General features: G+C 46.4%; 1 protein-coding gene across 7 annotated transcripts in view; it reads left to right on the forward strand.

Moving 5' to 3' along the window:
- The first annotated feature begins 523 nt into the window (after positions 1 to 523).
- AUTS2 (activator of transcription and developmental regulator AUTS2) overlaps positions 524 to 15,090 on the forward strand; it is a 1,122,443-nt gene continuing 1,107,876 nt past the window's right edge. For 5 of the 7 annotated variants that reach the window (XM_064677607.1, XM_064677606.1, XM_064677609.1 and 2 more), the window contains exon 1: positions 524 to 1,025. In XM_064677607.1, the coding sequence (XP_064533677.1) occupies positions 741 to 1,025 (285 nt within the window). In that variant the 5' untranslated portion in view covers positions 524 to 740. The remainder of the gene's footprint in view (positions 1,026 to 15,090) is intronic. The other 2 variants (XM_064677608.1, XM_064677616.1) reach the window with 1 other exon arrangement.

Raw genomic sequence — 15,090 nt, forward strand, 5'->3', positions numbered from 1 at the left:
GCTGGGATCCGATTTCCACTCCCGAGTCCATCCTTGGTCGGTGCCTGAGAAAATTGCATCTGGATGCATCGTTATTATTATTATTGTGTTTGATCCAGGGAGATAAAGGAGGAGGGGGAGAGGAGTGCGTGTTGGTGGGGAGGGGAAGGCTGCACCCTTCCCTGCACACACACACACGCAGACAGAAGGAGTTCCGTACATCTACATATATATTTCCCCCCCCATGGAACTTCTTTTAGTTGGGGAGGAAAGGAAGAAAGAAAATAAATTTTGTGCAAGGAAATACTCTCAGCTCCCTCCTTCCAGCGGGGCTCCTTTCTTTATTTTTCCCCCCTTCTTTTCTGCCTTTTTTCCTCTCTTTCGAAGATCCTCGGCCTCCCAGCCCCTTGATCAAAGCATTCCGCTATTCTGATTTATTGCCTGCTTGGTGAGGCTTTTTTTTTTCTTTCTTTTTTTTTTTTTTTTTTTTTTTTTTTACAAAGGCGACCTGAGATCAGCCATTACTTTCCTTGGCTCGCTTATAGGAATCTCTTACATTTGGTGCTTGCTGCTGGTGGTGGTGGAACCGCACTCGGATTCTTTCATCCCCCCCCACCCCCTTGCTGTCCTCTCCTCCCCTCCCTTTTCTCCTTCCCTCTCTCCCCTCCCTCCCTCCCCCGTTATTCCGCCGGGGGAGCCGGATTTGTGGCTGCGGTGGGGCGGGGGGGGAACGAGAGCGAGAGGGAGAGCCGGCGAGAGACATGGATGGCCCGGCGCGATGCAACGGGCTTCGGAAGAAGCGGCGATCGCGGTCCCAGCGCGACCGGGAGCGGCGAGCCCAGGGCGGGCGGCGCGGCGGGGCCGCCGGCGGGGCCCCCGGGGCCGCCGCGCTCTCCTCCTCGGGCTCCGAGAAGGAAGACAATGGGCCCCCGCCGCCGTCCCGGCCGCGGCCCCCCCGGAGGAAGCGGCGGGAGTCCTCCTCGGCCGAAGAGGACATTATCGACGGTTTCGCGATGTCCAGCTTCGTCACTTTCGAGGCGCTGGAGGTAAGGGAGCGGCGGCTCTGCTTTGTGTGTGCGCCTCATTGTGTGTGCGGGGGGCAGCGCCGGGGGAGCCCGCGCGGCGCCCACCCGGGCACCCCTCCGATCCCGCCGTGCCGCCGGGGGTGCCCGCGGGGCGGTCCCGCCGCCCCCTCCCCGTGCCCCGGGGGTGCCCCGCTCCCCTCCCGCCGCCCTCCCGCCGCCGACACCTGCAGCCCGGCGCGCCGCTCCCGGCGGGCAGCGGCGGGACCGGGGCCGTGCCCCCGCCCCTGCCCCGCATCCCCCCGCGCTGGGAGAGGGGACTTTGTGCGCGGGTCCCACGGCGGCGCTTCCCTTCCCTCTCCTCCCACGGATCAAACTTTTCTCGCGCCGCCGTGGCCCGGCGGGGCCGCCCACTCGTGTCCGCGGGGCGGCGGGGGGGTCGGACTGTCTGTGTGTGTCTGTGTGTCTGTGTGTGTGCGCGTTTCCTCTCTCGCTCGTGGTGCGGAGTCGGGGGCGCCCGTCCTGTCGCGCTCCCTGCTGGCATGTCACGAGTGGGCCCCGCGGTGGGCGGCTCGAGTCACCCCCCCAGATGGTGGAGGAGCCCAGGCCGGGCCGGGCCGAGGGAAGCGTCGCCCGTGGGGCTTCTCCTCCCCCCACCCGGCTCGGGCCCGGCTCGCCGTGTCCCCTCTGCCCACCCACTCGCGACCGTGGGACCGCTGTCAGCCCGGCCGGGGCCGTGCTGGTGATGCTGCCGTGCGAGGGGAACCTCCACCCCGTGTGTTGGAAGGGCTTTGTTGTTTATAACTTCTGATCCGGAGAAGTTTGCTGTGGCGAAAAGCGGATTTATTTGGGTTTATGTTGCACTGGAATCACAACTGGAACGATGACGAACTGTCAAAATAAATGTGGAGGTGAAGCTGATTGTTTAACAAAAAAAAAATCTGTGTAGCTCTTAAGCTGTTTAAATATTTAGCCAGGAATACTTAGTGGCATTTTCAGGTTAGTATTTTTTCTTTTCTTTTTTCTTTTTTTTTTTTTTTTTTTTTTTTTTGTGCTTGTTTTTGGTTTGTTGGTTTTTTGGGGGTTTTTTTGTAGCCTCATTTTGTCTTTGGTTACACCTGTGTCCATCCAGACTACAGCTTCTGACAGAGGCTGTGGTGTAATTGAAGGGAGGATTTGTTCACTCCAACAAACCTCCACATGGTTGGTGTTAGACTGGTGTAAGTAATAACGAGCAAATGCTGAGGTAATGTCCAGACTCAATTTATCCACCATTTCTCACCTGGTGAGCCCATCCACAAGTGTCCTGCTCAAACTAGACAGATGAAAAGTGTGAATACATGTTTGTTGGCAAGAGTGCGTTTTGTATGCTTCTGTTTCGGACAAAATTCCATTCTTCCTCAAACAAAGCCCCAGTTCATGTCATTAAGGGTTTTATGGAAATATGGACTCGAGATTTTGGCTGTAGTCCTTTTTGGAGGGGAAATGAAGAGGGAGTTTTATGGTCAGAACTTGGTAGGGTATTTCAGAGAATGTCTTTATTCTGTTTCACTTCTTATTTGTTTATTTTCCACTTGAAAATAATTGCTGCACTCTCCTCTCTTTGCTAAGCCAAGAATGGCTACTACTTGCATCCTCTCGTAATCTTATATCACTAAGAAGGAGTGCAGAAACATTACCCAGTTCTGTCAGCTAATATCACATTCAGATAAAACAATAGCTTGCACACTGAGACTTGACATACTTTTAATGTTCATGTGATAGGTGGCACATTTTGACCTAACGATTTCATGCTGTGTTGAGAAATAATGTCACAAAATTGTTGTTAGGTGCTTTTTCCTGCAGCTCCATATGTATGTTGAGAAACTTGTTTCTGAGGATCAGAGGGAGATGAAGGTGTCTAAGGCACAAGCCCAGTGTGGCAGGAATTACTGTGTGCATTGCGTGTAGCAGCCTCAAGTTTTTTTTGTGATTCTTGTGTTTGCGAGGAGTTTGTGAGTGGCTGGTGGAGTGAGATATCTCAGCCTTGGTGAGATGTTTAGGTGTTAATGTGCTTGAGTTGAGACAAGAAGCCTTGGGTGCTGTGAAGAGTTGTCCTGATATTTGTACATTTCATGCTCTGGGTCTACCCCCAGCTCGTGTGAGGATGTGGAGACTTTCCTCAGGTTCCAGAAGACACTTGTACCAAGTTGTGCATGTTAGCAAGACTGTCCCAGCCCAGGCTTTGTGCTTGAGCTTCAGCCTTTTCTTAGGCTTAGCACAACTGAAAGTGTGCAGAGACAGTGTTTTGTCTGCTTGATGTGAAGAACTGTGAGAAGGAAAGTGCAGAACGCCTTCACCACTGAAAGATCTAAACCCATGGCTCGGAAGAGGGGACAGAGGTAGGTGGTGGCTCATGCAGGAGGGAACAGCCACTGTGGAGGGACAGGGCTGAGTTTCTGCTTCTGAGGGCACTTGTAGGGGTGTGAGTTGGCTGAGTGTGAGGTGTCACTCCAGGATCTTTTTATGCATGCTGTATCAAGTTGCAAACAGGAGCAAGAACTTCCATACAGCTTCACCTGTCCTCTACGAAATGCTTTTTGTTGGGGTGACTGAAAAAGCTCAGCCTGTGTAAAATACCGGGTTGTGTGAAGCTCATAGATGGCAAGGGGACACGGGTGCTGCACAAGAGCACACATCCCATGGCTGCTGTAGCCTCAGGAGGAGTCATTCAGTCTGTTATGGTTGTGTTGATAAAAGTTCCCATCCCTTGAAGCAAAACTTTAACCAGCTCCCACTCTGGGAACTGCTTTTATGTCCAGGTGTCAGTAGCCTTCTCATGCTTCTCAAGTGTAAAGTGCTGTGGAAACAGAGGCCATTGCTTATAGTCGTCTGTCTCTGTTTATGGTACCCCATACCTTGGTGTCTCTAATGTTTGTGTGGGGAATGCAGGGGAAGAGGGAGTTAAATGAAGACAGCGGTGTCTCATTGTGGATTTTTTTTTTTCTTGGAGTGACAGTTGAGCCATTCCAGTGTCCTTGCAGATGTGGCCAGAGTGATCCTTACCTGACCTTGCAAGACTTCTATGTAGCTGTGTGCAATGTGGGCCTGGCCCCTACACGGGGGAGCATTTTGAAGCCTTGACCTTCAGAAAGCAGCCCTAAATCTGTAGGTAAGCAGCTGAGATGTGGTCCTGCAATTTGAAATGCTTCACCAGATTCTCCCATGAGTGGCCTTCTGGGACTAACAGCAGCAAGCTCTGTGGTTTACTCCAGAGCAGTTACTGACCTCCCCAAGTCTCCCAGGCTGTGAAGGGAGGAAGGCACAGATGCTCTGTCCATGTGTTAGTGTGACTGGTGGCTTATCAAGGTGACTGCTTTGCCAGGCTTGGAGTAGCCTGTGCTGCACTGCTGGTGTGTTTGTTACCAACAATAATAGCGTGAGGTTCTCCAAACCCAGGTGGGCATTTTAGACACCAGTTTGACAGGGAAAGGTCATTTCTCAGAATGTGATAAATCAATCCATTGGAGTGACTTTCTCTGTGATGTGCTCTGGCAGTGCTGGCAAGGAGGTTTCTGCAGAGCTCTGTGGTGAGGTGAGATTTCTCTGAGATGTTTGTCTCCCTCCTACCCCCTGGTGCGTAGGACTCCGGGCAGGAGGCTGACGTGATGTGGCTGTTGACGTGCCATGGTGAAGATGGTTTACTGTGATGAGAAGGGAAATCTGACCTGAATGTTAAGATAGCTTAAAGCCTGGGAAGTACTTTATGTTTCCTGAGTCAGCTCTGACCATCCCTATGGAGTAAGCAGTTGGTTTCAGGTTTTCTGAACACTGAGTAAGGTAATGAGTTTTTTTCTGCGGATGTTTGTTTAGCTTCAAATCAGGCAGTTCATCTGACAAGCCTGAAATGGGACACAGATATTTATAAAGCACAGATAGAAGTGGGGTAGGAAGCAGGGGGACTTGCATTTAAATGGGAATTCTTGTTTCATAAAACTGTCACAATTTCTCACTGTGCATTTGCTGAGCTGATTTCTGTTCAGCACACAGGCATTTGTCTGTTTTGAGACCATGCTGAATTATCATCAGGTAAAGCCCAATATAATTAATTACAAATGAGAAATGCTGACAAATATTTGTCAAGGAGCTGTTTAATGAGCTTTAAATTCTGTTTCAGATGATTCCATCCACCTAGTGTAAATAATTTTTAAGCAATTGTTCCACTGCGTTTGTGTGATTTAGGCAGATGTTGGCTACGGCAGTTTTACACGTTGGACAGAGGATGAGACTAGATGGAGTAAAGCTTAACAGCTGATCTGGGCTTTAAAATAGAGACACTACTGCTACACAAACAAAATGTGGAAGTAGCAGGCAGGTCTGAAGATACTGTGGTGTCAGTTGTGTGTCTGCGTGCACTGACAGTGTGGCTCGGAGAGCGCATCTGAATGCAGGAATTTGCTTTAATAGCTGTGTGTGATACTCATCTCTAGGCACGGCCCACTGAAAATAGAAATAGCTTGGCTTAGTGACAGCAGAGGCTTTGAGCTGGACACCAGAATGGCTATCTTGCTGTGTGGTTTTCCTCCCTAAATCAGTCTCTTCTCACCAGTCGTCTTGCTGGCCTGATTAGCCTGTTTACTTAAATTCTTTGAAATTCAAGCAAGTTTGTTCTGCCTTGTCTCTATCCCTTCATATTTCAAAAGGAATTTGATCTTCAAGACTTACCACAGCAGCATCATAACATGAGGTGTTTGTTTAGTGCTGTCAGCAAATCTTGGCGGCCCTTCTTGTGTTTATTAACTGCTTAGGTGCTTAAGTGTTTGTCCCAGTCTCTGTTTGCAGGTGCAAGTCTGCAGATTTAGACCAGCAGAGAAAAGAAGGGAGTAACTAAATGAAGATATCTGGGGATGGGGAGAGGCATTAGGCTTTGTGTGACACTGGGATATCATATGAAGCGGTGCATTTATTATTTCCACTCTGTATTTTAAGGAAACAGTGAATTGACTTGAGATCAAATTTCGAGATAACCTTGACAGAGCAACTGAATCTCTTGACGAAAACCCTCGGTGACCAGACCTGAAAAAGCAGCAACTCAAACTAAAAGTGGGACTGAAAAAAGCAGGATGCATGTTCCACAAAGGGTACCTCTCTGGTGATGTTTGAAACCTATGTTGCTATCATTTGGGCATCTGAATACTTCAAAAATACTTTAAAATTACTTTTAAAAGCCTGGTACCTTTCTGGGAGGCAAAGCACACCTAACTCCCGTTGACTTCAGTAGCTGTTGGAGAGCTGAAGTTGTCTCTTTGTGCAGATAATGACCGAGGGCTGTGATTGTTGCATTAAATATTCTTTTAAGCCCCTGAAGGTAACCATGTAGTGAAGGTGAGGATTTTTGCCATTCCCATAGGGGGTAGTAGGAGGCTCAATGGCCTTGAGTTGGAGAAGGAAGAGTTTAAACTATAAGGCCAAGATAAATGTGATTCAATTAGTCTCCACTGGCCCTGCTCTTTAAGATTAACATTAATGAGAAATACACTGCATATCAACAGGACAGAATACACTCTTATCCATCATCCCCCTTGGCATCTCTTTTTCCTCCTATTTGGGGGAGCAAGTAAGCCCTTTCTCATTAAATATCTGGGGCCTCTGCTGGGATGAGGGAGTGTGAAGTCCAGGGCAGTGGTGGAGTCCCCACCCCTGGAGGGATTGAAAAGATGTGGCACTTGGGGACACAGCTAATGGTGGCCTTGGCAGTGCTGAGTTAACGGTTGGACTCCCTCATCTTAGAGGTCTTTTCCAACCTAAACAATTATATGACTCTATGATTTATAAAATAAGGGTAAAGGATCAGGAACTTGGAAGGAAAATGATCATTAGGGAAAGGCAAAAAAAAAAAGTCGTCAGACATCAAGAGTCTGAGTAATTGAAAGATCGAGTTACAACACTGAGATCAATAGAGAAATAGCAGGGACTGGATGGGAACACTGAGAACTAGAGGGGAACGTTGTTACCAAAGGTGGAAGTTTGAGGAGAGATCCATTGCTGTGATCCATGCTCCTTGGTGAGAACCCCGCTGTCAGTACCGAGGGGGAACACTCAACCAAATCTGTCCCTGCTTAAGAAGTCATTAATCCTGGTAACTTCAGGTGGGAGGAAGCAGAAGGATTCTTCACTCAGTGAGGATGATCTCGTCTTTCCTCTGTCCCTGCTACTATTTTTTTCATTTTTGTTTTTGAAGACTGTTTCTATCATCTTGAATGGAAGACCCTACCACATTAAACCAGAGGTCTGCCCTGCAGCCTTGTAATTATCTACACCTAAATTAGAAGTTTAATCTTTGTTCTGAGCAACAATAAGTTGAGTCAGATAGGTTTTAAAAATAGCCCAAGCTCAAGTTTAGTGAAGTCTCAAATGCAATTATTAAGAAGGTAATGGAGTTAGGAAGTTGCGGGCTGAAATGTGGAAATGTTTAACTCTCAGTTTTCCTTCACTTGAACTGCAGTGTTGCCTTGGTTCAGTGAGGGAAAATTGCTTCCAAGTTTTTCTGTGTTCTTGTACATTGTCCTTATGATTTGGTGTTCTCATTGGGGTTTGTCTCGATATGTGCCACAAATTACAAGCTGTGTGTGTTTTTTGTGTAGTCAGTTGTCATTTTGACTCAATGCCAAGCCATGGTGAAGACCACTTCAGAACATCCTAGTCCTCTAAACTCCTTTGTTATAAAATGGATATGAAAATCCACTTTGTAAGTAATGAGAAATGCCTAATGCAGGTAGGGATTTGTTTTGCTGCAACAGCAGAATAGGCAGTGGCGATTTGTCAGATCCTCAGCTCAGCTCTGCTGTGCTATTTGGCTTTAAATAGTGTGTTACCTTAATGTCTTGAGATTTTTCTCCTTGTGTCTTGGCAACACTGCTGCTGAAGTTCACACACTCGTGTGGTGGAGAGAGAAGGTTTTAACCAAAAGGGTAAACCTTTAGTCTGGTAAATACTATAGGATGGAGTTTTGGTTTTGTCATCCTCTGTGTAGGAATGGTAGAAAAAGTCACCAAAAGAAGCAGGTTGTCCCTTGACCCTGCACATCCTTTTCTGCTTGTGAGGTTTTGCCTCGAGGTTTAATTTGATGGTGTTGCATGACACGTGCTCCATGTGGGTTTATTTGGTGTGCATCTTGGTCCTGCTGATTTTAAAATCTCCTGACACAAAGACATGAGAGGTATGCAGACTGTGCTGATATCTGGTGTTCCCAAGTTCCTGGCTGTCTGAACTTTCAATTGTGTTATGCTGGCTGATGCACAGACCACTGATATGATTAATATCCCAACACCAGATAGGAATAGTTATTCCACAGCCACGCAGGAGTTCAGTTCTTTTCTCTCCAGAAATGGTCACCCTTTCATCTGTCTTACATGTGTTTGCCAGCTTCCTAAAGTAGAAGTTGCTTCTCCTCTAGAATCAGTGCTCTTATGAATTGGCTCTTTTTGTGCTTTTATTTGGTAGCAAATGGGACTTAATGGTTTGGGAATAAAACCACTGTCAACCCATCCTCCCCGTACACACACAAACGTAGGCTTGTCCTTTGTTGGATGAGCTCATGAAAAGAAGCAAACATCTTCAGCCTTTGAGACAAGCCCTGTGTTGAGCATCATTTGAGTGAAACCATCTGAAGAGGTACTTGTGTGTTGTGGAGTAGTTCTAACAGTTGTATCAGACTTTAAAGCATATTTTATTCTCCTGTGAAATAAATAGCAGTCAGATCCAGACCAAACTCATGAAAGTTTGTGAGAAGCCTTTCCCTGTCATAGGCTGACTGTGAGAGGAACAGTGTTTTAGAGGAGAGCGTGTAACAGTGACAGTGCCTGGTGCAGATACCCCCTTACCTGTCGGCGAAATCCAGAGCCACTATCACCTTTTTCCCTACATGCAGGTAGGGGTTACTGTGTCCCTGGTGACCTATCCTTGGGGACCCTCCTGCAGGTTGCTCTGGATTGTCCTATACCTGCTCCCAACTCACCCTCGTGGTGTAGTAAAGGCATTTTGATCTCTTTGCCTGTGAAGTGGAACCAATAAGACAGAAATTCTTGCCACCAGATTCTCCTGGACCACACCTGGGTGGCTCTTGGGTGTGGGAGAGGGGTGGCCCTGGGTATCAAACACATGTGGTGTAACTTCTCCCTCTTGGCAAGTTTTGACAGCCCATGTTTTGTTGTTTGCACACCACCTGCTACTGCTGAGACTTAGATGAGCTACAAACATGGTGATGATTACTCAAGGCATTGATTTTTATTTATTTTCACTCTGGAAGTCCTAAGTGGCCTGAGACCTTTCACTCAGAGGATCTGCCTAATTTTTTTTTGGTTGAGACATCTGCTTACGTGAGTGGTGGGAATGGAGGAGAGGTGGCCAAAGGACCTGGCTCGTTGCTTACATGGACAGTGGGAATAGTAGAGAGGTGGCCAAAGGACCTGACTTGTTGCCCTAAATGGGGTTGTCCAACTGAGGGGCTGCAAGCTCTGTTCTTCACCTGGCTCCTGACAACTTCTGTCACCTTCATCTTGGCCTCTGCAAATCCAGGTGCTTAGAGCTGTATGTCTTCAGAGGGTACCATGGATGTCTTTCAAGGGTCCTTCAGAAACTGGCATCTGGTGCCCAGCTTCCAGAATACCCAGGGCAAGGAGCTGAGAGCTGCTGCTGTTGCAAGAGCTGCTCTGCAGCTTGCTCTAGAGCTGGCCAGATGTGTCCAGTGGCTGGGCATGGTGTGACACCCATCAGAGCGGGCACTGATGGAGGGCTGAGGCAGTGAAAGTGGTTTTGACCTCCAAGAAGAAGGCAAGGGAAGAAGTGCTGCTGTTGGAGACGATTTATGCTGTAACTCTGTTAGTATTGTGGGTTTTAATGCATGTCAAGGGCACTTTGACCTTTGAGTGGAATCTTTTGGTGTGAATTTGTGTCTTTTCTCCTCTCTCTTCCTCCTTTAAAGAAAATTCAAAATAAATACTGAAAATCAAAACCGTCTGTTTTGAGGGGACCAAAATGCCTCTCTTTATTTTATGGGATTTGGATATTACTGAATGATTAAAACTTCTAGTAATTTTTACTGTCTATCTATTGTGCTTGTAGGCAGTGACTCTACGGAAAAAATAATAAAAATGCAATTAATGTGGCTCAACAGCTGAGTCTGCTGGACTTTAAAAAAAAGGGAAAAAAAGTCATTTTTAATGAGTTCTAGGATCAGAAAGATACATCTGGTGGATGGATTTGCCAAGTTTTCAACCTCAGAATGTGTATTGAAAAACTCAGTGAATTATGTAGCTACAAAAGTGGATCTTTGCATGTTTATAAGACCTCAGTGCAATCTTCTTATATTTGCCTAATGACAAACAGACATTCTTACAGAGGCACAGCCCAGAAGGACACATGGGCTGAAATGTCTCTGTAAGCTGATAGTATTTGTATTGGGGTGCTGCTACTAGTGAAGGAATTTTAGAGGATTCATTAAGTATAGGGGGAAAAGTATTTTGGTATTGGATGAAAGAGAAGAGGAGGAAGGGAAATGGGAGTGGGTAGAGAGGAGAGGGAGCACTGCAATTTTAAATGTACATGATGTGTGGGCTAAGATATTGTGCCTCCACTGCTGAACCAGAAAATTTATAACAACTGTTTGTCATGTGTATGTATTTATAGCCATTCACATAATGAAGAAGTTTCATGAGGTTGTAATAACATATCAAGATGGATGTAATTAAAACAGAAGCAAATTGACACCTCTAGATTAAAGGCAAACTCTAAACTAATACACCTGTACGCTGTCACTTATGTATTAGTTGTCTGGGGCAGTCTGCCAGATATGCAAATAAAAGGACATTGGCAAATTTCCTTGGATATGTGGTTATGAAAAATCCAACTTTTTAATCGTTTACTTAGCCCTGCTCAGGTTTGTAACAAGGGTAGGATTTAATGGCTTGGTGTCACCTCTGCTTCGTGATGGGAAGAGGGGCTAAAGGATACGGGGTGAGGGGGAAGGAGAAGGGGAAATCCAGAACAGGGGCTGCTGTTCTTTACAGTGGGACCCTTCCCTTGGGAAAGGGGTGTCAGCTGCACCATTTCAGATCTGCCCCAACTCTTGAAACTCCAGAGGACTAAAGAGTCCTTGACATTGGTCTCTGTAGCATTGGAGTGCAGTTTATAAATGCTTTTGAAAACTGCCCTGTAACACTTGGGTTTGGTTCTGTGGTGCTGCAGGTGAGTGGGGTGGCCACTAAGGAAACTTCTGAAATTTATACAGTTGCACCAATTTGGTGTAAATTGTTACTAGGTCTGTTAAATGGCTACAATGTATCTTAGCAGTTTTCTGTAACAGTATTTTTCAACTTATTTGAATTTGCAGAAGCCTAAAATGTTTCCAGTGCAGTTGTGGACATCCACTTCAGCCTGGGGTCAGTAGATTTGCTCTCGAAATTAATGCTCAGTCTGCAAAGTGCTGGTGTAAAATAGACTGGTGGAACGGAGCAGGAAGGCAATTATTTACCTTGTTATTGCCAGGGCTGTGAATCAAAGTATCAGCCTTGTTTTTGGGTAACTTGCACCTCAGATAACCTGCATTCCCTTAAATGCCCTGGGGATGGAAACAGGTGTTAATGTGGCTTGTGAATAACCCCATGGCAGGTGATGGGGGTTTTCTGGTAAAACCCTGAAGTTGGTACCTCCAGCTCCTCCCCCCGCGTGTGAAAAGTCCCACCTTTTGTGGATTTGGTGGCATTTCCTCAGATGGTTGCTCGGGTTAGTAAAACTAGTTATAAGCACGTTGATACTGCAGCAGGTCTGGAGAGCTCAGTGAAGCCCAAAGTTCTTGAACTCAGTTTTCAATTCAGGCTTGAAGTTCTTTGCCCCAGTTGGGGATGAACCAGAAGAAAATCCAGCTGTGGGCTGGAGTTCTGCAGAGCGGGGGCTGCTCAACACACCGATTTGCAGAGAGCTGACTGCCTAAAAGCTCCAACAGGCATGTTGTGTTAGACGTTTTCTAAATTAAAGAGACTCCTTTTTTAGTACATCTGGACATTAAGGATCAATCATATGAGGTACGTGGCTTCAAAGTGATTTCAAATGGTAGGATTTTTGTCTTCAATATTTCAACAACTTTTCTTCCACCTTTAATCTTTCATGAGCGGAAGCTTCAAAAGATAATTAGTAAAACATGCTTTTATCTGCATTTATCTCAAAACATGATTAATTTTTTAACTACAATTACAGCAATCATTTCAAGTTTACTCTATATTAATGAGTAAAGGATTTTTTTTTGAGAGAACATGAGCCTAAATATGGCTATAGTGGCCGAGTTGAAAGGTGCATTTATGAGTGTGCTTTTGTTTTCATTGCTGGGGATTGAATTTCCGGGTCCAGGAAGTAATATTTTACATGGATTAAAGTTTTTGAAATGCTTTTGCTCAGCTTCACAGGATCATTTTGAGGAGCTGACAATGATAAGAACTGGATCATGCTACTGAATACCCAGTTCCAGGTTTCCCTGTTGCTGGTGTTTTTTGCTCTGTGCTGTGCATGTGTGACTGGCAGGATATCCTCTACTTGCTGCCCTTGGCACTGAAATGTAAGATATACGATGCAGCTGGTTTGTTGTTAATGAATTGGCAATGAACTTGTAAATTTTCACCTTTACCATTTCTCTCTTTGTTACAGGCAGCTTAAGGCATTTTTTATTACTATGTCACTTCTGGGAGAAAGACGTTCATGTCTGTTGCTGTCTTTATTTCTGGTACTAATGTGTGTAGATCTGTCTAACAGCTGTCCTGCAGCCTGGATCCCACCTGTAGGTCCAGGGTGCAGCCCTTCAGGGTTCTGAGCACCTCCTGTCTGTTGTTTTTCCTCTGTGGCTTACCCCAGAGCCCCTAGAAAACTGTGCCACTGGCACAGAGATATCGCAGAACAGGGATCCATCCCAGAGCCCCCAGAAGCAATGGACCACTGCAGGGGATTACTGAAAAGCAGCACAAGTAAACCCACTTTTTGCTAGAGTACAGCTTTTGCATAATTTTGCCACGTGAAGGGTGTTCCGCAGCCCTGGCTCCTTTTTCTCCCTCGACAGGAGGGAAAGATTTTGGGCTGGAGCGGCAGTTTCACTGCTCTGTGCCTCCCAGGGGACTGGGCTGCTGGGTGTGGCATGGCCCCAGCTACCACAGCGAGGTACACAGAGCAGGCATCTGAAAAACTGCAGCTCTCAGAAGTGTAAGAACGTGAGTTTTTGGTTTTGTTTTTTTGGTTTAGTTTTTTTTTTTTTTTTAGTTTCCTTCATTTAGGCCCTGGTCTTGGACATCAGAGAGGATTTGGAGTAAGCCTGCACAGCCTTGGTTCATATCTGATTTTAACTGCAATCCCTTCTAAATTAGGATTGCAGTTCCCCTGCCCTGTGGTCCCCGGGGAGGTGGATGGGCCAGCAACTGCAGCAGTGAATTGGGCAGCTGCATAGGAGAGCACGCGAGTGTATAATCAGATTTCTGATAAACCCAGGTCTCTAAGTCCCTTGAATGGGCAGCTTTGCTGTGAATGGCCTCGTGAGGTCTGCTGTGGCTGCTCCCTTTGTTTGGTACTCTGACAAAAAAATTGCTCTGGTATCCTTGTTGGTATATTTTTACATCTGTTATCCATATTTTGGATTTGTTCTGGCTGCAGTCTTATTTTGTTTTGCAAAATCTACCTGGGATTGGGATGGAGATATATGTTTGCTAAGGCAGATTTGGAAATTGCGTTGTTGAAATACAGCCCATATGGGCCATTGTAAAATGGTTACTGCAGCATATAATTGCCTTCACAATGATGTGCTTTGTCATTTTCCTTCCATCTTCAAAGAGGCACTCCTGTAGTCTGCTGACAGCAATGGTGGTATTAGAAAACATATGGATTTGTAAAGGCATTAAACTGTCTTTAGTTCAGGGATTAGATTACAGTGTTAGAGTGTGGGTCACCACGTTTTCGTGTGGGTAGGCTGCACTTGACTGTGTCCGTTTATGTTAGAGGTTAGGGAAGGGTTTGTTTGTTTATTGAAGGTATCTGACATAATATCCCTTCCAATACACGGGGAAGGAGGTATCTCTTGTGCTGCCATACATGGTAAGAAGCTGCACCTCAGTCCCAGGGCCGTGGTCCCACCTCACCCTGCATGGCCTGCAGGGCTTGGTCAGGGCTCACCATCCACACTGACAAGACTTCTAAGAAATCTCAGTGGGAAGTGCCAGTTACAACATGGAAAAATATGCAGAATGTAAACCCCACAAAAATGGCTTTGAATCTTTAAGGGTTTTTTTTAAGTCCTCCATGCTGGGCTCTACTCTGAACATTTTGGGTACTTGTTTTGTGTTCACATACAAAGGAGCTGCCCAGCTCCACACATTTCAGAGTATAGGGCAATCTGTTCAGCTTTTACCTTTTTTTCTGCCCTCACAGTTTCAGGTGTGGATTTTCTGGGGTGGATTGGGAGTCTGCAGTTATCATAGTGGGATGCACACGGCATAGATGTGGCACACAGCTTCTCTCCAACCTGCAGTGATGCTCATGTTCTTTACACCATTCAAAGGGTAAAACTAGAGAGTGGGAGGGATAATACACATTAGGACCCTTCTTCTGTAGTTTTGTTATTGTTTTTGTCTTACTTTTTCTGCTCTGCCCAGCTGGGACATCGAGGCCATTGGGGCTTGGCCCATGGCCACCTTCACCCTCATCACGGGCACTTGCCGTTGCGTTTGGGTTTGTTCAGGTCCCTTCCAAAACAACTCCTGATATCTCTTGACCTTCAAACACACTCTTTTAATTAAGATGCTGAGCTGGTCCTTGGGAGACATGGGCTGGTTTCTGTGTAAGCACAGTCATCTTCCATAACCTTGAAACAGTCACTCCCTTCCCAGTTCAGCACGGCCGTGTGAGCACCTGCTTTGGGATTGTGCTGAGTGGGGATGGATTGGGAGTTGGATTCATGTGTGTGCTCAGGGGAGGTGCTGCATCCAGGCGTGTAGGTTTGGGTCTCTTGACTGAGAAGAGCGTGTGTATGGGGACCATGGTGATGTGTGAGGTAGTATTTAGTGTGAAGCCAAAATATGTG

This window comes from Pseudopipra pipra, chromosome 21 (genome assembly GCF_036250125.1).
Source record: "Pseudopipra pipra isolate bDixPip1 chromosome 21, bDixPip1.hap1, whole genome shotgun sequence".
Classification (NCBI taxonomy): Eukaryota; Metazoa; Chordata; class Aves; order Passeriformes; family Pipridae; genus Pseudopipra; species Pseudopipra pipra.